Here is a 21,101-nt window from a genome sequence, read left to right on the forward strand (position 1 = left end):
TTCAAACATTTCCTGGAGTAGTGTTATTCTTCTGCCGTCGTAGTTGTTCAACTTCCTTATTTTAACCACGTAATTCTGTGTACATGTATACAGAATGCAGAACGCAATTAAATATGTTTTTTCCCCTGTAATATTTGTAATACCTTTCAACAGTGGTCTATAAGTTAACATCATATCTAACCCATCCATCCATCCATTTTCTTAACATGAACCCCGCCTCCGGGCGAGAGGCTAACCCGATTATTAAAATTGCCTTTTAGCGTTAGGTCTTATGTCTTTTTTTTTTTCTTTTTTTTTTACAAGTGCAAACCTTTGGCTCTGTGTTACTGCCAGTTTTTTAATGTCGAAAATTTGTGTTGGTTTTGTTACTTTTCTTTTTAAAATCGGTCAAGTAATACGCGATTTCACTGACAAGATCTGCAAAAAAGAAAACTAAAACCGAAATATTTTTGATTTTGCCAGGGACTGTTGTAAAAGGTCATACCTTTAATTTCTGCCATTTTGTTTTGTTGCAGCTCAAGAAGAGGACTGTGATTGGTTGCAATACAGTGGAACGTGTCAAATTTGCTGGTTGTGATTGGCTGTTTTTCATCGAATTGAACGTAGTATTTGCAATGCCTGTCTGTGATTGGCTGGTAGTGTGGTTCATTTATATACAACTCACGTTGCGCAAGCGGGGACAGATCCGAAGTGAGCGGTGAGAGAGCCGTGCGAGCAAGTAGAGTCTTAGACTGAACCGACCAACCGAAAGAACAGAGAGATAGATCCGAGCGAGATGTGAAACAGTTTGCCAGTCAGAACACCACTGAGCGAGTATGTGTTTGATTTATATCCACAAGACAAATGTAAGATCAACAACAATCTTACAGATAAACAACTACAAAGTTGATCTTACAGATTGATCCCACCATAAGAGAGGGTACTAAGCAGGACGAGGTATGAAACGATCAGTTTTACGGTGTTTGCCTTCCCTCCTTTTGGTTATCCTCCTGACTACTTTTATCCACTTTAAACTTCACAATAAGTAAGTTTCTCTTTATTTATTAGCTAGTGCGGACATACTTTGTTGAGTTTTTTTTTTTTTTTGGTGTAAGGGTCGGGCTTCCTACACAGTCTTGCTACTGGAATATGAGGGGCAGTTTAATAACAGTTTTATTAAAGTAGGCTAATCAGTTATTTTTTGTATCTATTACCACACAGGGCGCCATTGCTATGCATTTAGACATGAATATCAGGGAAGAATCTGAAAAAGGGACACTGTTTTGCTATCAGTTGTCAACAGTACAAATGCTAGATAAGGGTATCACATTTAGCAAGTCAGGAAAAAGTTTTATTAAAAAGAAAATCAAGAAAGTGGGAAATAGGTCAGAGCTTGGGCTTCTGGAGCTGTTGGGTCTGCGTTTGTAGAATGAATCCGATTTTATCGCCGTCTTTTCCCCTTTGTTGTGGTGCACCGCAGCCGTTGTAATTTATAAAAGTTTAATAAACTACAAAAACTGGACCAATGTCAAGGTTTCAACTAGAAAATTTCAGAAGAAATTTCAAAGTGTCGGTTGGAACCCATGCGTTCTGATGCTATAAATTAGCATCAATGCTATAGAGTAAGCTGCAGTTTGGGGGATTTATTTTCCTATCATAATAATTGTTAATATTAGTAGTAGTAGCAAAGAGTCTGCTCCCCATTTCTGGATCTCACTCTTGCCAGACAATTGTAATATTGACTTTGTCTTCTTTTAGAACTCATTTGTTTACACAGGGGTCTCAAACTCCAGTCCTTGAGGGCCGCAGTCCTGCAGTTTTTAGATGTGCCACAGGTACAAAACACTGGAATGAAATGGCTTAATTACCTCCACCTTGTGTAGATCAGTTCTCCAGAGCCTTAATTATTCTATACAGGTGTGGTGCAGCAGAGGCACATCTAAAAGTTGCAGGACTGGGGCCTGGAGTTTGAGACCCCTGGTTACGACATCCCACTTTCTCTAATTTTATTCCATTGAGTATTGAGTATTGCACTCAGCATGTAAGGTATGTGTAGGAAAATTATCACCAAACTATGAAAAAATAAAAGATATGCAATATAAAAGGCCTATATGAGAAGTAAAGGAATTGCTGCCTACCTATCTACCCGTCTTTAAAAATTACCTTCTTTTTCTTGTTTCACAGCAAAGAGCAGTCTTTTAGCTCTTGTCAAGATGACAGGTGAGTTTAAGCTGCACCATCCCTGACTTTTGCCTTCAATTTGTTGTCATTGTCTTTGTTTTGGCCCAACAAATCAAGTCATTTATGGCATATTCCTAGATATTGCTGAGTATCTGCATGTGTTGATGTGCAACAGGGACAAAATTGATGAAATGCTGGAGACGTATTCACAACCCTGGATTAACAATGAAGAAAATTACAAAGAAATCAGGTACATTTATTATTAAAAGCCTGAAACTAGAAAATGAAACATTTAGCCTAATGTTTGTTATGTAGACATGTCTTATACTTAGATGGCTGATGGTGCCTATCTCCAGCGAAAGTTTCAGTCGAGAAGTGGGGTACACCCTGATCAAGTTGCCAGTCTGTCGCAGGGCAACACAGAGACAGACAGGACTCACAACCTTGCACGCACACACTCACACCTAAGGGGAATTGAGAGAGAGACCAATTAACCTATCAGTCATGCTTTTGGACTGTGGAAGGAAGCCGGAGTACCCAGAGAGAATCCACGCATGCACAGGGAGAACATGCATACTCCATGCAGAAAGATTCAGGGCCGGGTATCGAACCCAGGATCCTCTTGCTGTAAGGCAACATTGCTACCAACCTTTGGCCATATGCCAGCCAAGGTTAAATCCCAATCAAAAAGCTTCTAGACTGTCCTTCTTACACATTTCTGTTTCTTACAAAAGCCTTGCTATAACTATCTTTTAACAATGGTATTCTTGTCACTCTGGATCAAAGCCAGATTTGTGGGGTGTACAACTAATAGTTGCAGTGTTGACGAATTCCCCTTCGTGAGATGTAGGTCTCCTTCAGTCTTCAAAGTTTCCTTCACCTCCTCCAGAGTCACCAGGAGCCTCTGATTACTGACCCATTGTCTAACCAGTAAATTTAGGTGGGTGTCAGGTCTGAGTAGGTTTGCAGTTGTAACATATATTTTCAAATCTCAGAGGATGAATTAAACATTGCCCTGTGAGACAATTAGAAGTTGGCATGTTGTCTTTGACCTAACTCTGCTTTTTATATCCAAGGTTATAAGGGTTAACTAACAAAATAACAAAGACTGAAATTGATATACACAGTCATAATACAATACTAGCTTAGTAGTAAAAACTAAGGTGAAACTAAAAGTCAACTAATAATAAGTAAACTAATAGTCAACTAATAGTAAGTAATAATAACTAGCAAACACACAATAAAAATGTATTAAAACTAATCTAATCAGACAAAAAGTCACAATGAAATAAAATTAAAAACAAATCTATCATCCTTGTTTTCTTGTCCATAACTTCAACCTTTTAGAGAACATCTGGATTTATACTGAGATTTTCTTACACACAAGTAGACTATATCTACCAATGGACAGACTTATTAAGGAAATAGCTCAAAAGGGGATTCTAGAAACAGACACCAGTGTCAGATAGTGTGCTCTTTTATTTTACTACTTTGGATGGACCTGTTATATGAAAACAATAAAAATGGTGATTGTAACAATACAACATGTAAGAATTTACGAAGCATAAAGACTTCAGTGAGGCAGTGAATGTCTAAAGGTTTAGTCATAAAGACCTGATCACATGCAGGTCATTGTGTGATGATTGCAGCAAAAGAAACAGGAAACAAATGTGAACTTTCATTCTCATTCAAATTTATGTTTTTTTCTTCAGTAATGTGCAGCCTAAGCGGTCACTTCCTCAGAAGAAAGCTTCTCCTCAAACATCTGCTTTATGCAAAGACTGTAGGTGAGAACTACCTGACAAAGGTTTTCATTTACATGACTCGCCTTGTTTACACCATAATCATGTCTTGGCATGTTAAGAATACTGTGTTTAGAAATGTCATAATGCACCTGGATGTATTTATCCATTACAGAGAAAAAATAAACAAAGTCTTAGAACAGTACTCAGAAGCCTGGAAGAAACAAGAAGAGCATTACCAAAAGTTCAGGTAAGATTGAGTCAAATTAACTAAACTAAAATAACTTCTTTTTTAAAAATGTTGGTATCAGCCTTTAAGCAATATGTGAAATGTGACTTTAAAGGACGAATATTCTGTGAAATTGAGTTTTGAGCTTTATGTTGTGGTCCTAAACACTTGCTCTCCCAAATCACCACATATTTTCACAAAGCTCTTCCAGACTAGTGGCAGAAGCAGTTAGCAAACAACTGCATGTCTGCTAAGCTTATTATACTAAGTAGATGTCAGTCCAAATGCTCCTAAGAACTGTTTTAAATGGCATAATGGAGACGTTCAATTGTGATGAAATGTCAGAAAGAGCAGGAGCTTCTTAAAGAGACAGAAGCCAATTTTGAGATGTCAAATTCTTTTAAATTGTGTTTTATATATGCAGCATTTTTATAAAACTGAAAGTAACATACTTAAATGTGCAATAAAATGGCACTGTGTGCTTGGAAAATACTTACAACTGCCCCTTTAAAGATGCAATGAGGAATAGATTTGCTTTTTATAAAAAAGAAGAACAAAAATCCCAAACCAGTGGAATTGAAGCACTTTATGAAAGAGGAACTAGAGTCCATCATCTATTTATTATAGCTACCCTTACAACTTCCTATAAGAGTAATTAAACAAGTCATATACATCAAGTGCTCCTGACAGCTTTATGCATTACTTTAAAGAAATTAAAATTTTTAATTATGCAGGAATCTACCAAATTTGACGCCTAGGTAAATGTTTCTGTCCAGGTATACTTTATGTTGCACTGAGTCATCAGACTACTTGTGGCTCCCCAGATCCCAGCTGAACACAAAGTGCCATGGTTTAGAGAAGGCTACAATTACCCAGGCAAACACTCCAGTGGGAACAAAGCTAGTTTATGATGGAGAGAAGAAGAGTACCCTTCAAGTGAACCCAGAGATTTTCAGCACCTTCTTTAAAGTAGGTCATTTTCAATTTACATTTGATACCAGATAATTGTTCCACCTTTTGATCTGCATCTGAATGTTGTCCTTGACTTATGAAGCTTTTTAAGAAGCTTTGTGAATCATTTCAGATAGTGAAACTCATATTAAGTAGATTAGTTAGAGGAACATATTTCAGTATGTACTCTTGGTCAGGGCACCAGATGTAATCCTTCTGTTTTTGTCTCAGGTCCAGTAGGTTCACTTCATGACAGACACATTAAAGTTTATTATATTTATTCTAACAAAAGAGGAAATCAATGTGGTGGTTAACATCAGTCCAGCAGCTGCTGCCATACAGTGACAGACAGAACAGAAGATAGAAAAAGGGGAGGAGCTGTCAGTTACTGGTTACTATGGTAACCACCAACTGTCAAAAGCAGTGTAACAGAACGTGAAAGTCTGGAGAAATAACCTGATGACTAAACAAAATAAATTCAAAGAATAAACAGATTTTGACAAACTTCACATCTATAATATTGAAAAATTAAACCCTGTCACATATAGATTTTACTACATTTATACTTTGGATTTAGATTCCTATAAACTTCCAAAAATTTAACAAGATTAAATGGAAACCATATGTGTTTCAAGTTTTCTGTTTCTACTCTATTCCAGGGGCATCCTTTCCCAAATAAAACCTGGCATACATGTGCTGTTGTCGGGAATGGTGGGATCCTAGCAAACAGTAGCTGTGGCAAAATGATTGATTCAGCCGAGTTTGTTATCAGGTGAGAATATTTTCCAGGTTTTTCTACATTTTGAAACTCCATCCAACAATAGTTGTCCTTGTGTTACTTTGACAGGTGCAATCTGCCCCCTTTGTCAAATGGGTACGAGAAACATGTTGGCATCAAGACGGACCTGGTGACAGCAAATCCAAGCATCCTCATAGAAAAGTGAGTACTGTTCCCATTTTAAGGTGATTTTTGGAAGTAAAAATTACTGTCATCTGTTTGTAGCCTTCTATTATACAGCTGGCTAGTACTGGAAAAGTAGTTTTAACATCAGCTGAAGTCATTCCCATAAGTCGATGTGAAACAACGCATTAACATTATATCCTGGAGATGTCTGTAAATTTCAGCAAAATTTTAAGCATTGGTTATCACATATGTGTACATAAATATCAGACTTTGGGGAGTAACTTATTTATTACAGAGGGTCTGGAGATAATGCGAATAGAGCTATAAATATTCTAACTTTGGTCTTTTTTCTTCACTGGTCACCTTGTTTCTAGGTTTGGGGCTCTAATGGGACGTCGACGTAAGTTTGTGGAAAGTCTGCGCAGCTATGGCGACTCCTTGCTGCTTCTTCCTGCCTTCTCCTTCAGCATCAGCACTCCTGTATCTCTCCGAGCGTTTTACACACTTGAGGACTTTGAAAGCTCCGTTCGACCTATCTTCTTCAACCCGGGGTACCTCCATAACCTGGCCCTCTTCTGGGGCTCTCAGGGCCTGAGAACGATACGACTCAGCACCGGTATCATAATGACAAGCCTAGCTCTGGAACTCTGTGACAACATACAGCTGTATGGAATCTGGCCCTTCGATTTTCACCCATACAGCTTTCAAACTCTGACTAACCACTATTATGATGACAGAAAAACCCAAACCAAGTTCCATGCCATACCAGATGAGTTTAACCACTTGTTGCGGTTGCACAATCAGGGTGTTCTCAAGTTACACCTTGGAGATTGCAAAGCAGAGCCAAATTAGACTCCTCAGGCAAAGAGTGCCTTCTCAATTGCCTCAGGTGAACCCAACCATCAAGACTTTCTTTTAATCACAAGACTGTATGGACTGTATAGACTGACTAACTCCACAGACCAGGCCCTATCTGCATCCACAAAACTTGTACTGAGATCAAAATGCAACAAAAAGAGGACAATAACTAGTATGAATTTCATCTTGTTTCACAACTTTATTTATGTTTTGTTGTAATTGTCTCACTATAGTGTCTGGTACCAAAACTAACCATCAGCCAAACTCCTTTCACACGAGTCAGGATTAATTACGGTAGTTCTTCCTTTATTTCTGCGTAGAATGGAGTGAAGCTGCCAAAACACAAACAACTCAGGATGAGCTCACAGCAGCTAACACAAGTGTTTTACATACGGTTACATACATTAAAAGTACAACAATGCTACGTAACGGCCTAAAAAATCTCAACAGCCTACTAATTAGCAATGACATAACAAATAATCGAATCACCCACAGATATCTTCAGAACCAATTAAACATAAATTTAATAGACAACTGACTTAGTTTCTCATGTATTAACATAAACGCTCATTTTGAACTATAAGCTACTTACAGGCATTGCTTCGAAGAACTTGACCTGGAAAGCGGCGTTCATAACAGACTTGTCTGTTCATCTGTTCTGCTGTTGGTAAACAAAACGTACTAAATAACATAAAAGTAAAGCATTTCCCTAAAAGTCCAGCAGATGGGAGCAATGTGCCATTCAAAATAAAACACCCACAGTTTACAGCAGTGGTCCCCAACCACTGGGCCGCGGACCGATACCGGTCCGCGGACCAATTGGTACCGGGCCGCGCAAGAAATAATTGCAGAAGTTTTCATTTTGGAAATCCTAAACCGGATGCTGTCGGTTACGTTTTGCGCGCCAACATGCAGCAGAATGAGTAAGAAACAACGGCATCGGTCTCGATGAAAATCAGCACCCAGAAGAAACAACAGCAGGTTGTTGTCAGGTTGATGTCTGGGAGAGACTGTGTAACGTGTGCCTTTGTGTGGCCATCCTTGTTTAGTGCCTAGTGATGGACTTTGAGTCATTTTCCATTTTTATTCCACAAAATAATGGAAACAATGTTCCCATTATTTCGTTTTAATCGAAACCAAATACCTCCTTTAGAAGAATATTGTAACTCAATAGAAACATCAGCAAAGTGAATGTAATAGGTTTTTTAATACATTTAACCACTTTGAAAAGGTAATTTGCTTTAAATTAACAACATGAATGTGTTGGTACTGAACACTTTTTTCACTATGGCGGACTTAAAATGAAAGATTATGTCTGGCCTGCCTTAAATATAAAGATCATAATAGATTAAAAGAAAATGGAAATACAAATTGCACAATTCTTTACAGAAATTATAACACACCTTAGGTGCTTTTGGATACATTTTGATCCAAAAGCACCTAAGTTGTTCAGTTACAAGTCTAGAAGAAATATTATACTGCCACTTTGAGGCAGGAAAGTGTTGCTGCAAAGGATGAGTGAAAGAAGAATGAGTGGTTTTCAGTTGTTCTTTATCTGTTTATCGCCGATATTTCCCTATGTTGCAACTCAACGCAAGTGCTGTAATTTCTGATTGTTCAATAAAATCAAAAATTGGACTAACTGCTTCGTTTGTTCATTGAACATCACACCATCAAATAGAACAAAATTATTTCACAAAATATTTTTAAAAACTCTGGCTCCTACACCAGTAATTATGTAAAATGTCATTAATTGTCCAATGTCAAGATAAATGTGGCCAGACTTCTGGTAACAGACTCAAATGCACTTCTATCATTACCCTAAAATTAAACCAGATGTTACATGTTTTAGGTCAAACAAGTAATCATTACAGAGCAAAGACACATCTGACTTGAAGTCAAAAAACAAACAAACACTGTGAGTCTGTGGTTTATTAGATATGAAATATATTTAAAAATATCACTTTGAGATTTCAAACATTTCCTGGAGTAGTGTTATTCTTCTACCATCGTAGTTATTAACTTCCTTATTTTAATCAAGTAATTCTGTATACAGAATGCAGAACTTAATTAAATATGTTTTTTTTCCCCTGTAATATTTGTAATACCTTTCAACAGTGATCTATAACTAATAAGTTACCATCATATCTAACCCGATTATTAAAATAGCCTTTTAGTGTTATCCTTAGGTCTTTTTTTTACAAGTGCAAACCATTTTGCTCTGTTACTGCCAGTTTTATAATGTCGAAAATTTGTGTTGGTTTTGTTACTTTTCTTTTAAAATCGGTCAAGTAATACGCGATTTCACTGACAAGATCTGCAAAAAAGAAAACTAAAACCGAAATATTTTTAAGTTTGCCAGGGACTGTTGCAAAAAGTCATACCTTTAATATCTCCCATTTTTGTTTTGTTGCCGCTCAAGAAGAGGAGGACTGTGATTGGTTGCAATACAGCGGAACATGTCAAATTTGCTGGTTGTGATTGGCTGTTTTTCATCAAATTGAACGTAGTATTTGCAATGCCTGTCTGTGATTGGCTGGTAGTGTGGTTCATTTATATACGACTCACGTTGCGCAAGCGTGGGCCCTTTGTCAGTCAGAACACCACTGTGTGTGAGATTTATATCAACACAACTCTAAGATCAACAACAATTTACAAATCAACTACAAAGTTGTTGATCTTACAGGTTGATCCGGCCATAATAGAGGGTACTAAGCAGGATGAGGTATGAAACGACCGCTTTTACGGTGTTTGCCTTCCCTCCTTTTGGGTATCCTCCTGACTACTTTTATCCACTATATACTTCACAATAAGTAAGTTTATCTTTATTTATTAAGTATTGCGGACATACTTTGTTGAGTTATTTATTTATTTATTTTTAGCTTTTATTAGGTGTAAGGGTCGGTTTTCCTACACAGTCTTGCTACTGGAATATGAGAGGCAGTCAGGTAACAGTTTTTGAAAGTAGGCTAATCTGTTATTGCTATCTGTAAATCAAGAAAGTGGGAAATAGGTCAGCGCTTGGGCTTCTGGAGCTGTTGTCTGTCGTCGCTATAGCAACGGGTCTGCGTTTGTAGAATGAATCCGATTTTATCGCAGTCTTTCCCCCTTTGTTGTGGTGCACCGCAGCCGTTGTAATTTATAAAAGTTTAATAAACTATAAAAACTGGACCAATGTCAAGGTTTCAACTAGGAAATTTCAGAAGAAATTTCAAAGTGTCGGTTGGAACCCATGCGTTCTGATGCTATAAATTAACATCAATGCTTAGAGTAATCTACAGTTTGGGAGATTTATTTTACTATCATAATAATTGTTGATATTATTAGTAGTTGTAGCAACCAGTCTGTTCCCCATTTCTGGATCTCACTCTTGCCAGACATTTGTAATATTGACTTTGTCTTCTTTTAGAACTCATTTGTTTACGACATCCCACTTTCTCTAATTTTATTCCATTGAGTATTGAGTATTGCACTCAGCATGTAAGGTATGTGTAGGAAAATTATCACGAAACTATGGAAAAATAAAAGATATGCAAAATAAAAGGCCTATATGAGAAGTAAAGGAATTGCTACCTAGCTATCTACCGTTCTTTAAAAAATACCTTCTTTTTCTTGTTTCGCAGCAAAGAGCAGTCTTTTAGCTCTTGTCAAGATGACAGGTGAGTTTAAGTTGCACCATCCCTGACTTTTGCCTTCAATTTGTTGTCATTGTCTTTGTTTTGGCCCAACAAATCAAGTCACTTATGGCATATTCCTAGACATTACTGAGTATCTGCATGTATTGATGTGGAACAGGGAGAAAATTAATGAAATGCTGGTGAAGTATTCACAACCCTGGGTTAAAAACGAAGAAAAGCACAAAGAAATCAGGTAAGTTTATTATTAAAAGCCTCAAACTAGAATGAAACATTTAGCCTAATGTTTGCTATGTAGACATGTCTTATACTTAGAGATGCCATTTGTGAAAGTCTTTTGTTACTTTTACTACATCTTTAGCAACTTTTTAATGATAATATTAATCCTGTTGGCCTTTTAAAATAATGCTAATTTAATTACTATCACATATTACGTTTCAAGTTCAAATTAAAAAGGGACAGAGATACTGTGGTAAAAAGTTGTAGTAGGCAGCCATATTGCTTAATGAGACATTGAAAATAACCATGAAAATACATCGAGGAAAAATTGAAACATCCAGTAACCCTAGGAGTTTACCAATAAATTGGACCTGATTTTCTTAATTTTGGGAGATCGGTGATCGACCAATACTTACATGTGAAGCCGATCTTATCTCTCAATCTTATCTATCTAAAAATCCATTACTATCCTCTGTTGGTTGGCGGCAACATGATCTTTAAAGGTCAGCTGGCCATCAATCTTGATACCCAGATCCACAGCTATATTTTTATCAGAGCACGACAGAGCAGTTTAGATTTGGTGCAGATATTATGATGTATTTTTGCTCAACTTGGTTTATCAAGTTGTCTTTGGATTGTGTATCACTATGTCACACTTGCTCAAAAGTTGTGTTTACTGCCTTCTTGAATGCTCCCAACAATATGTTATTAACAAAATTAACATCTTTTCTAATTGAACATTGCATAAATAAAAAATATGACAGTTGATTAACCCTTTTTGTACAAACATTTACATTATGCTAACTACTGAGAGGGTGCTAATACATGATTTTGTGATTTCCCAGGACTGAGCTTAGCCTCAAGTGCAATGGTTTGGAGAATGCCATCATAACCCAGAAAAACACTCCATCCAGAACAAAGATCATCTTTGATGCAGAGAAGAAGCATAATGTCAAAGTCAACTCAGAATATTTTGCAGCATTTGTCAAAGTATGTAGTGCTTTATTTAGAATTACTGCCTGACTCTTTAAGAATGTGATTTCTGGTTGACTTTATTTCTTTGATATAATTTTTCTATCAGTATATGTTTTTTTACCTAAAGCATTTTGTGTTACACTTATACTTGGTATTGACATGTAGTTGTGAAAAGATGATCTTTCAACATTTTTACAAATTATTTGACTTTTCAACAATTAATTAATCTCTGCTGTCTCTGTGTTCATTTTCTGGTATTTGTTTTACAGCACATTTAAAAGTGTGCACAGGAGTACATTCCATGGCTACTATTAATTTATCATTATATAAATTCTCATGATAAGTTATCATTTGTAAAACAGACACTTGAATCTTCTCTAAAATCTTCTTTTAACAAACTGAAAAAAAAGTTTTATCAACCAGTGTTTCAAGAAATAAAATGTTGTTTAAAAGAAATTTTGACTTAGTTTTTGCAGGTCTATTGGAGTTTACCTATATATTTATGTAGTTATTGTAATATGTCTAATTTTTATATGTACAAAATATAGATTTTTCTTGACCATATCACCAACCTCTACTTTTATTTATAATAAACTTGATAGTGAAATCAAACATTTATTTTAAACCTTAGCTTATCTGTAGGTGTGGTGGTAAAATAACAATAGTTTGACTTTTGACCAAACCTGGTCTATTAAAAAAAAGCATACTTAGCAGACAACTCAAAGTTTCTCCTTCAAGATTTGGCAAATATTCTAGGATGAATTAAATATTATATTGTAAAATATTGTTGAATTTCCTGTTGATAATGATTGCAGAAGCATCCAGTCTTTAATAAAACATTGCATTCATGTGCTGTTGTTGGAAACGGTGGAATCCTGGCAAACAGCAAGTGTGGAAAAATGATTGATTCAGCTGAATTTGTGATCAGGTATAAACATTGTCAGGTGTAGGACATATCTTTTAAATTAAAATAAAACCAAATCAAATCAAACTGTTTATGTTACTTCATCAGGTGTAACATGGCTCCTTTGCTAAATGGATATGAAGAACATGTTGGGGTGAAAACAAACATTGTAACAGCAAACCCTAGCATTTTAGCTACAAGGTGGGGAAACAATTTAAACTGTATCACCTTAAGTTACAGTTTTTCTAACATTGTAACTCACAACTGTCTTATATTGCAGATATGGCTCACTTTTAGGACGTCGACGCAGGTTTGTGGAGAGTCTGGTCCAATATGGCAATGCCAAACTGTTGCTTCCTGCATTCTCCTATTCTGCAAACACAGCATTGTCTTTCCGGGTTTTCTACACCATTGAGGACTTTGAGTTGCCCATCCAGTCTGCCATTATAAACCCAAAGTACCTGGAGAGTCTGGAAGTGTTTTGGGGCTCTCACGGATTGAAGAAAAAATGTCACAGCTCGGGTTTTATGATGGTCAGTCTAGCGCTGGAGCTGTGTGACAACGTGGATCTGTTTGGATTTTGGCCCTTCAGTCTCCACCCAGAAAGCTTCCAAAACCTGACTCACCATTATTATGATGACATGAAAGCTAGAAACAAAATACACGTTATGTCAGATGAATTCAATTTTTTGTTGGAGTTGCACAGCCTAGGTGTGCTGAAACTGCACCTGAGGAAATGTGGACCTGATTAATAGACAACTTACCAGTAGATGCTTGAAAAATGTTTACACGTCGTGGAGTGATGGGTATTTCCACTCTTGAACATGATATTCTGCACAGCAGGGGACTGAAGACTTTCTCAGCTCTGAAAGGTAGTAGAAAAGTGAGAGCAAGCAGGCAGAAGCAACAGCAGGGAATGCAATGCAGAAGCTCACAACTTCTTTGCAACATCCAAATTGGTGATGTACATTTGATAAGTTCCTTGGGCTTTCAGTTCCTGAACCTGCATGCAGGTCACTTCATTAAGTCCAGCAAAGAATGATGTCTATTTTACTTATTATCAAGAAAAAGCCAAGAAAAAAAAAGCCAAACCAAAGAATGTTATCCTCACTATGCACCACATAACATCTAAAATTTTACTGATTTTTGCACTTTTGCAGTTTGTCACCAACTTAAGTTAGTGACAAACTGCAAAGTTAGTCAAAAATTAAAGGTAATAATATGGGTTATCTAGTCCACAAACTAAATATTTAGTTGGAAGCTAAATATTTAATTTGAAGATTAGTTTTTTTGTTTACAAACTAAATATCTAGTTTGAAGCAAAATATATAGCTAATATGCACATTAGTTAACCGATAACTGGAAGTGCACTATCATAATAAATGTTGAATCTGCAGATGTTGATGCATTTAGCTTAAAGGTAAATAAATTTTCCTTGTTAATTGAATATTGAATTTGACATTTTGCCATCTATAAATTAATAAAAAACATAATGAAAACACTACTGAAACATTATCCCTCATTTTTTTTCTATGCTGTGTTTCTGTAAGGATAGGTACAAAAATGACCTTTTATGGAGCGTGTTTATATTAAAAATTATTTGTAGTTTATTCTTTAGTTCTGAGGGTTAATGTTGGTTGCTTTTCTTTGTTTGATGGTTTGTCTTTTCTTCAAACAATAAAAAGATAAACAATCAAACATTTTGCTGGCAGAGAACTCAACCAAGTGAACAAACCAGGGTTTTTTTTTTAAATCTGTTTTCTCTTTAAGAAATGTATTTTTTGCAGAAGATATAGGACCTGTGAAAGCTTTAAAACTTTACGTTTGGACCGATCAAAGGGAGAAGATTGAGCTTTCTAATGTTCTTAGCAGAAATTAATTATTGAAACTGATTAAAAAAAAACAAAAAAACAAACAAACAAACAAAAAAAACGGTCTTACTAGCAGATATAGAACAAGCAAAATGAAGTTGAGTTGTAAAAAATCACATGAATGAGCAAAGTGTTATGCGCAGAGTAATGAACTTTGTCACAAAAAGTTTAAATAGTTTAAATAGGAAAAAAAACTTCTGTGATTTACCAATTACTAATTAAGATGTTTTTTGTTTAAGTGGAGGTTTTGGTTTGGCTAAGGATCTTATGTTGGAGACATACAAACTGTTTTTGAAAGGGAAACCAAACTAATGATTTCAACAATAGCCACATTAATTTATGCACCCGCTTCGGATGTTATCATCCCATAGAATGGCGATTATCAGTGGTTATCAGCCCCATTGAATGGCTTCAGTTGGTCCCTGCTCTGCCTGATATCAGGCTGTTATTAACCCACCCGCTTCGGATGTTGAATTTATTTCAGTTACGACAAGATAATAAGTTACATACAATTAAATGGAATGTCAATGTTACAAAGCTGATAAGTTACAAAAAATGTTGTTTTATTTTTTTGGGAGTGGCAACAGTCCCAACAGCCACTGGGAGTGGCAGCAGTTTTATTGTTTTAAGTAGTTAAAGCAATGTTTAACATGTAGAGATGTGGGTTCAGAGAGCAATCCTCGGAGCATGAGGTGGGCTCAGATTGCAGGAATTAACAACAGTGGATAATGATTGAAGGTTGTAAACAGCAAAACGTGGTAAGTGAGGTTAGCCTGAGGAGGAAAAGATGAAGGGACAGCTCTTACTGTACTTGAACCTTCTCATTTTGGGGAGCCTGATGACCATTTTCTTCTGGTATACATTCGACAACAAGTAAGTTCTGCTCGATTGATGCAAATAAGATTTAAAAATGTCTGAGTTTGTTTGGTGATAATGAAGACAAAAGCTTACCAGAGAAGAGCGGCATGATGTTGCTTTGCTGAAGTAATTGTTAATTTTTGAGATATCTGTCTTTTGCTAAACTAAAATAATAATAAAATAAAAGCACAACATTTTCCTGCAGGGTCTGCAAAAGCATTTGACACTATTTAACTTTTTTTTCTGTTGTCAATGAAAGAGAGTGAAACTGGAAATGTATTCTAGTGCTTTATTTCTTATGATTAGTCAACATTTTCTTCAATACAAACGTTGTGCGGTAGCGTTTTTTAATTTTTTTACAATTGAGTCACAAAATTATGCACAACCTGCAGCTCTTTCACAGTAAAAACTAAAGATAAAATGCTAACTTATAAAAACATCTTAGAAAGCTTTGCTGTTGGTAACTGGCACCAACAGCAAAGGCTTTCCCCCCCCACGCAGACCAAAACAAAGTTAAGATTTTCTTTTTAAAATTCAAACTCATAAAATATTTTTATAGTTTATTATAAATGTTTTTTGTTTTTACCTGCACATAAACTACATTTTAAATATGTTAATGAAACAAGCACATTTTCATTTTGGCAAGAAGGAATGAACGAATTATTGCTGTCATGTTCCGTGTTTTTCTGTGTGTTTATTTCGAGTTTTCTGTGTTTCTACGTCTCCGTGTTGTCCCGTCTCCCTTTGATTATTTCCCAGGTGTGTCTCGTCCCCTGATTACCTCATGTGTATTTAGTGTCACCTGTGTCTCTGTGTCCTTGTCGGATCCTCGTTGATTGTCGCGTCATCTCTGTCTGCCAGTTTTGTTTGCCACGCATCTTGCTACCGGTGTGAGCCCTGGCTTCCGCTCAGCAGTGCCGCCAGAATTTTGTGGACTGTTTTTGGAGCTGGAATTATTATTAAAATTGTCTTTTCATCCACTTACCTGTGTCTACGGCCTCTACCTCACCACCTACACCAAACCGTTTTATGATAATTGCAGATATAAAAAATAAAAAGGTTTCACACTTTTGCCTCAAAGAAAAATCAAAGGGTGAAGACTTTACATTTTTATTTACAGCTGGCGTTATTGGAGCTTAAAACTCCGACCACAAGTTCCTCAACTTAATAACACCGACTCATGTAAAGAATGCAGGTGGGAACAAAGTGTTAAAGGTCTTTGTTTCATGACATCTTAGTTCATTTTACAATCAGGGCCAAAATTATGTTGTTTACTTTGTGCGACAGGGAGAAAAATCACATACTAGAACTTTGCTCTGAGTCCTGGAGAAAAGAGAATCAAAGGTTACGGTAAGAAATCCCATCAAAATTTGTTTTAATAGTTTTACATTTTCTTTTCTTTCTAGAAAATGTTGTTTCAAAGCTTTTTCTCTGTCATTAGTCTGGACTGGTCAAATCTCCAACATGCTTTTCAGTTTTTACAGTGGTGCAACTAGACTTTTGTACAAGGAGAGGCCAGAAGAGGACCAACGTTTTATTAGGGGGTTCATAGCAAAGAAAAATATTCTGTTTCTCTAACCTGATACCTTTAGGAATATGCTTTCATGACATCTCTCTCACTTTACTTTGTATGGACATGTTCATCTTGTCTACTCTCAGTTATAGGCGTCCTTCTTTGCAATTTGATCCAAAATGGGCAAGAAAACTATTCTTATTTCTGGTGGTCAATTTCTTGACGTTGCAGTAGCACTTATTCAATAAATGCAGCTTTCATTTTCCTCAACTTAATTTTTTTCTTTTTAGAATTACAGCATGACAAACTAACCATAATTTGTTACTCCAAAGGCCATTTTTGTTTTTGCCTCAGGCATACTTGTGTTTTAAATTGTTCATATTTTGGCTAAACAGGCACTTGAGGCATAGCCTGTACCTTACCTTTCTTTCTCAAAATCCTTAGTTCATCTCTCAAAATTAAACGTCAAGTCCTTTTTTCATTGTGTAGGGATAAGAGATTCAAATTGATTAATTATGTTGTCACTCTAATAGTATTGTGGAGGGATATTTTGTTGTAAACCGTAGCTAAAGTTTTGATGACAAGTATTGTAAATTGTAATTGCGGCAGATTAATGGCAAAAGATTCACATTTATGCTTTTATGTAAAGGACAGGACTTCAAGCAAGGACATCAAGACTTTTTTCCTATTTTCAGAATCAGCCTTGGTCGCTCACCTTGGTTTTGCATTGCTCTCAATGAAGACATTTAAAATAGAAATAAATAAGGTAAAATATATTTCTATTGAAAAAAATAAAAAATCTACTGAAGGTAGAAGTCTAAGCACTTTGTACCCAGGATGTGTGGGGTCTGCAGATATGCTAGCCACACAGCTAACTGAGCTCAGTTAGCTTCTTAGAAGATATAAATCTTCAAAGAAGCCTGTCAAATCACTATGTCAAAACAGAAATTATTTTTCCCCTTAATGTCCACTACTACCTCCTTATCATAACATTTTAGAAAAATATGTTATAATTTCTTTCCATTGTGTTCCTAGAAATAAGTGATGCACTTCAGTAAACAACTAACAACCAACAAATTATCAGAGATTGAGTCTCGCAAATGAAGATGTCAGTCATTAAGTGCTTTCCACTTTTTTCCAAGACAGAAATGAACGTCAACAAAAGCCTAAAAATGAAGATGCTGCTGCTGCTTCCTCTGATTCATGTAAAGACTGCAGGTAAGAGTGAGCAGGTTCTTTTACGGCTCTTTGGTGCTTGTTTCTGCATTATCAAGTGAAATTTTATCAGGATTCATAAGTCTTAATGCATATTTACATGTGTTGATGTTCCACAGGGCGAAAATAAATAAATTGTTGGAGAATTACACTCAAGTTTGGAAGAAAAATGAAGACAATCATTTTGAATTCAGGTTATGATATTCTAATGAAACCTTCTTCATGTTTGTGATATATTCCATTAAATACAAAGAATTTCTACAACAATGTTGAAATATAGACGTCATAGAGGAAGACACACCTTTAATTTAAAACAGGTTATTTGCATCTGTTGCCTGTCCCTCCACCCGAGACCTGCAACAAAGGCAAACTAGGAGGAACAAATTGTCTTGAAGCAACCAACGGCAATTTGGTGTGTTAGAAACTCTCAGGCTGGAAATTGAATACAATTTTTATTCCAGAAGAATATTAAAACAACATGTAGTCCAAGATCCAGAAGGAAAAACAACTCAGAGCAAAATCCAAAGTTCATGAGGTGAAAGGGAAAGGGAACAAAGGAATACGGTAATCAAAGTAAAAAAGTCAATATGGCAAACTGTCACTACCTTAAAATCCAATAAATAACTTTCTTTAAGTGTGTCGGCACATACTCTGTCAACCTCTTATTTGAAGAACAAAACAAATAAAGTTGATAAATGAGAACCTTAGATACAGTCCTAATTATCTGGTAAGAACCCATTTCAACAACTTGCCTGAATTAATCATTCATAAGCAGGAAAAAATTAATAGTTTTTGTTTACAGTCAATGAAGTCAGAGGTTTATCTGGAGTTTATCTTTGAGTTATGTTTGTCCCAAGCAATGGTGCTTAAAACTGAAATATGTTACTTTTTTGTAATTTGTTTTTGATATTTGCTGAAACTGTCACCATGTCGTGACAATATTTTAACTAATCAGAAAATCTTTCTGTAACAAATCTTCAGTTATGGCAAACAAACCATAGGCTGTTTGTTTTCCCAGGACCCGGTTGAGCCTCATGTGCAGCGGTTTTGATAATGCAGTCATAACGCAGACAAACACTCCAGTTGGATCCAAACTTCCTTATGATGGGGAAAGAATGAGATTCCTTGAAGTTAAAGCAGAGCAGTTTAAAACATTTCTTCAAGTAAGTCAATTAAAACGTTAAAGTAGCAACAGATAATCCTTTCTTTCCTATTCTTCATTATCAGGTTTATAACCTAGATTTTCAGGGTTTTTTGTGTTCAATATGACTTTTGTTCATGAATCTGTACTGAACCTGATTCAGTATTTGTGGATTCACATTTTCACACATTTTTCTGTGAAACTTAAGCCCTAATGATTTGCAGAAAATTCCCCCATTCACTTTAAATTGATCTAAAAATATATTTTTTAAAAAACCAAATACATCTTGGGAAGTTGAAATACTATGGAGGAATTTTTCTGCCATAATTTGAGAGCACACATTTTCAGTTTGAAAGCAGGACTTCATGTCTTTCTTCTCAAAACTTGTATAAAAAGCACGAGGAGAAAGATCTGAGAAAGACTCAGCATGATAGTGTTTCCTTCATCCAGTTACTCATTTATGTTTCCTGTCTACACCTTTAATATCTTTCCAAAACCAAGTGCAGCCTCCAATCGCCTCTGCTGTCCCTTTTTGAGTCATCAAACATTTTCTGTAGCTCATAATCTCACCCTTCTTTCTGGGAAGGAGAAACTTGCAAATGGTTTACTTTTATTTTATTGTTGGATTAATAACTGCAGGGTCATCCTTTCTCAAATAAAACAAGGAAGACGTGTGCTGTTGTTGGAAACGGTGGGATTCTGACAAACAGCAGCTGTGGAAAAACGATCGATTCAGCTCAGTTTGTTATCAGGTGAGAATCTTTTCAAGCACAGAAAAGCAATAAATTAAAATAATTATGACAGAAACTGTTGATTCTGCTGTTTTAGGTGTAACTTGCCTCCTTTGTCAAACGGATATGAGAAAGATGTTGGCATGAAAACAGATGCTGTGACTGCAAACCCAAGTATATTCACACAAAAGTGAGCAAATCAATCATTCATTACCCTTAGGCAATACTTCATCAAGCAATTTTTCTCACAGATGTCCTATTATTGCAGGTATGGCTCTCTTTTAGAACACAGACGTACATTTGCAGAGAGTCTGTGCCAATATGGCAAAGCTATGCTGCTGCTTCCTGCCTTCTCCTATCGTATTAACACCGCATCTTCTCTGCGGGCGTCCTACACCATCGATGACTTTAGGATCCCCATTCAGTCTGTCTTTATCAACCCAAAGTACCTTCAAAGTCTTGCTCTTTTTTGGGGCTCTCTAGGATTGAAGGCAAGACGTCTCACCACCGGCATTATGATGGTCAGTCTGGCGCTGGAGCTGTGTGATAACGTGGATCTGTATGGATTCTGGCCTTTCGGTGTTCACCCACACAGCTTCCAATACCTGACTCACCATTATTATGATGACGGAAAAGTGAAGAAAGGTTTCCACTCCATGTCTGATGAGTTCAAGCTGTTGTTGCATTTGCACAACCAAGGTGTGCTGAAGCTGCACCTTGGGGAGTGTGAACCAGATGATTAGTAGTTACATTTGGCAACGACATTCTCAGTATACTGTAAGACATTTGAACCACATTCAGTTCTGTCTGTTATCTTCTACTGTATAAATCGAATATACTTAGCAAGTTTTAGATTTTACGTGTGTGAGGTTAGCACTTAAAAAAACTAAAGAAGAAAAGGAAAGGAGTATTTCCCAGAGCGCTTAGCAGCGTGTTTTTGTGTCCTAAAATGAAAGTGTGTTACATTGATCTGACTCTTGCGTTTTATTAAGGCAAATTTTTATTTTAATGCAACTGACAGTTTGCAAAACTTGAGGATCATGTCCTGTTCACACTAAATGCTTTTGAGCAGAATTCATTGTGATGTTTCAAAAATTGTATTTATGCAATTTGAAACAAGAACTTACATTATTCTAAATTTAAATAAGTATTTCTTTTAACTTTAACTAGGTGAGGGCAGTTTTTCTTGCATCTT

The 21,101-nt window shown here is 36.2% G+C and overlaps 3 protein-coding genes across 19 annotated transcripts; all 3 read left to right on the forward strand.

Annotated features, from left to right (window-relative positions):
* The first annotated feature begins 13 nt into the window (after positions 1-13).
* On the forward strand, positions 14-8,436 carry LOC122822543 (alpha-2,8-sialyltransferase 8F-like). 10 transcript variants are annotated; one of them, XM_044101303.1, is made up of 10 exons: positions 14-813; positions 898-1,024; positions 2,164-2,199; positions 2,336-2,410; positions 3,873-3,947; positions 4,078-4,152; positions 4,908-5,100; positions 5,742-5,854; positions 5,930-6,022; positions 6,361-8,436. In XM_044101303.1, the coding sequence occupies exons 2-10, from the start codon at positions 939-941 to the stop codon at positions 6,836-6,838; spliced, it is 1,224 nt and encodes a 407-aa protein (XP_043957238.1). In that variant the 5' UTR covers positions 14-813; positions 898-938; the 3' UTR covers positions 6,839-8,436. The 10 variants fall into 10 exon arrangements, with proteins under 10 accessions (XP_043957238.1, XP_043957241.1, XP_043957237.1 ...); XM_044101306.1 differs by having other exon boundaries at positions 898-936; positions 2,299-2,410; XM_044101302.1 differs by having other exon boundaries at positions 14-1,024.
* Positions 8,437-9,417: 981 nt separating this feature from the next.
* On the forward strand, positions 9,418-14,081 carry LOC122822544 (alpha-2,8-sialyltransferase 8F-like). 8 transcript variants are annotated; one of them, XM_044101318.1, is made up of 8 exons: positions 9,418-9,569; positions 10,254-10,329; positions 10,468-10,503; positions 10,640-10,714; positions 11,544-11,688; positions 12,489-12,601; positions 12,686-12,778; positions 12,858-14,081. In XM_044101318.1, exons 4-8 carry the CDS (start codon positions 10,656-10,658, stop codon positions 13,327-13,329), a joined length of 882 nt encoding a protein of 293 aa, XP_043957253.1. In that variant the 5' UTR covers positions 9,418-9,569; positions 10,254-10,329; positions 10,468-10,503; positions 10,640-10,655; the 3' UTR covers positions 13,330-14,081. The 8 variants fall into 8 exon arrangements, with proteins under 8 accessions (XP_043957253.1, XP_043957248.1, XP_043957251.1 ...); XM_044101315.1 differs by lacking the exons at positions 9,418-9,569; positions 10,254-10,329 and adding exons at positions 9,575-9,657; positions 9,727-9,792 and having other exon boundaries at positions 10,603-10,714; XM_044101319.1 differs by lacking the exons at positions 9,418-9,569; positions 10,254-10,329 and adding exons at positions 9,575-9,657; positions 9,727-9,792.
* Positions 14,082-14,952: 871 nt separating this feature from the next.
* LOC122822546 (alpha-2,8-sialyltransferase 8F-like) lies at positions 14,953-20,915 on the forward strand. Its single transcript, XM_044101322.1, has 9 exons — positions 14,953-15,321; positions 16,427-16,501; positions 16,594-16,656; positions 17,966-18,037; positions 18,154-18,228; positions 19,053-19,197; positions 19,815-19,927; positions 20,004-20,096; positions 20,175-20,915. The coding sequence occupies exons 1-9, from the start codon at positions 15,236-15,238 to the stop codon at positions 20,647-20,649; spliced, it is 1,197 nt and encodes a 398-aa protein (XP_043957257.1). The 5' UTR covers positions 14,953-15,235; the 3' UTR covers positions 20,650-20,915.
* Positions 20,916-21,101: the final 186 nt, after the last annotated feature.

This window comes from Gambusia affinis, linkage group LG19, assembly GCF_019740435.1.
Source record: "Gambusia affinis linkage group LG19, SWU_Gaff_1.0, whole genome shotgun sequence".
Taxonomy (NCBI): Eukaryota; Metazoa; Chordata; class Actinopteri; order Cyprinodontiformes; family Poeciliidae; genus Gambusia; species Gambusia affinis.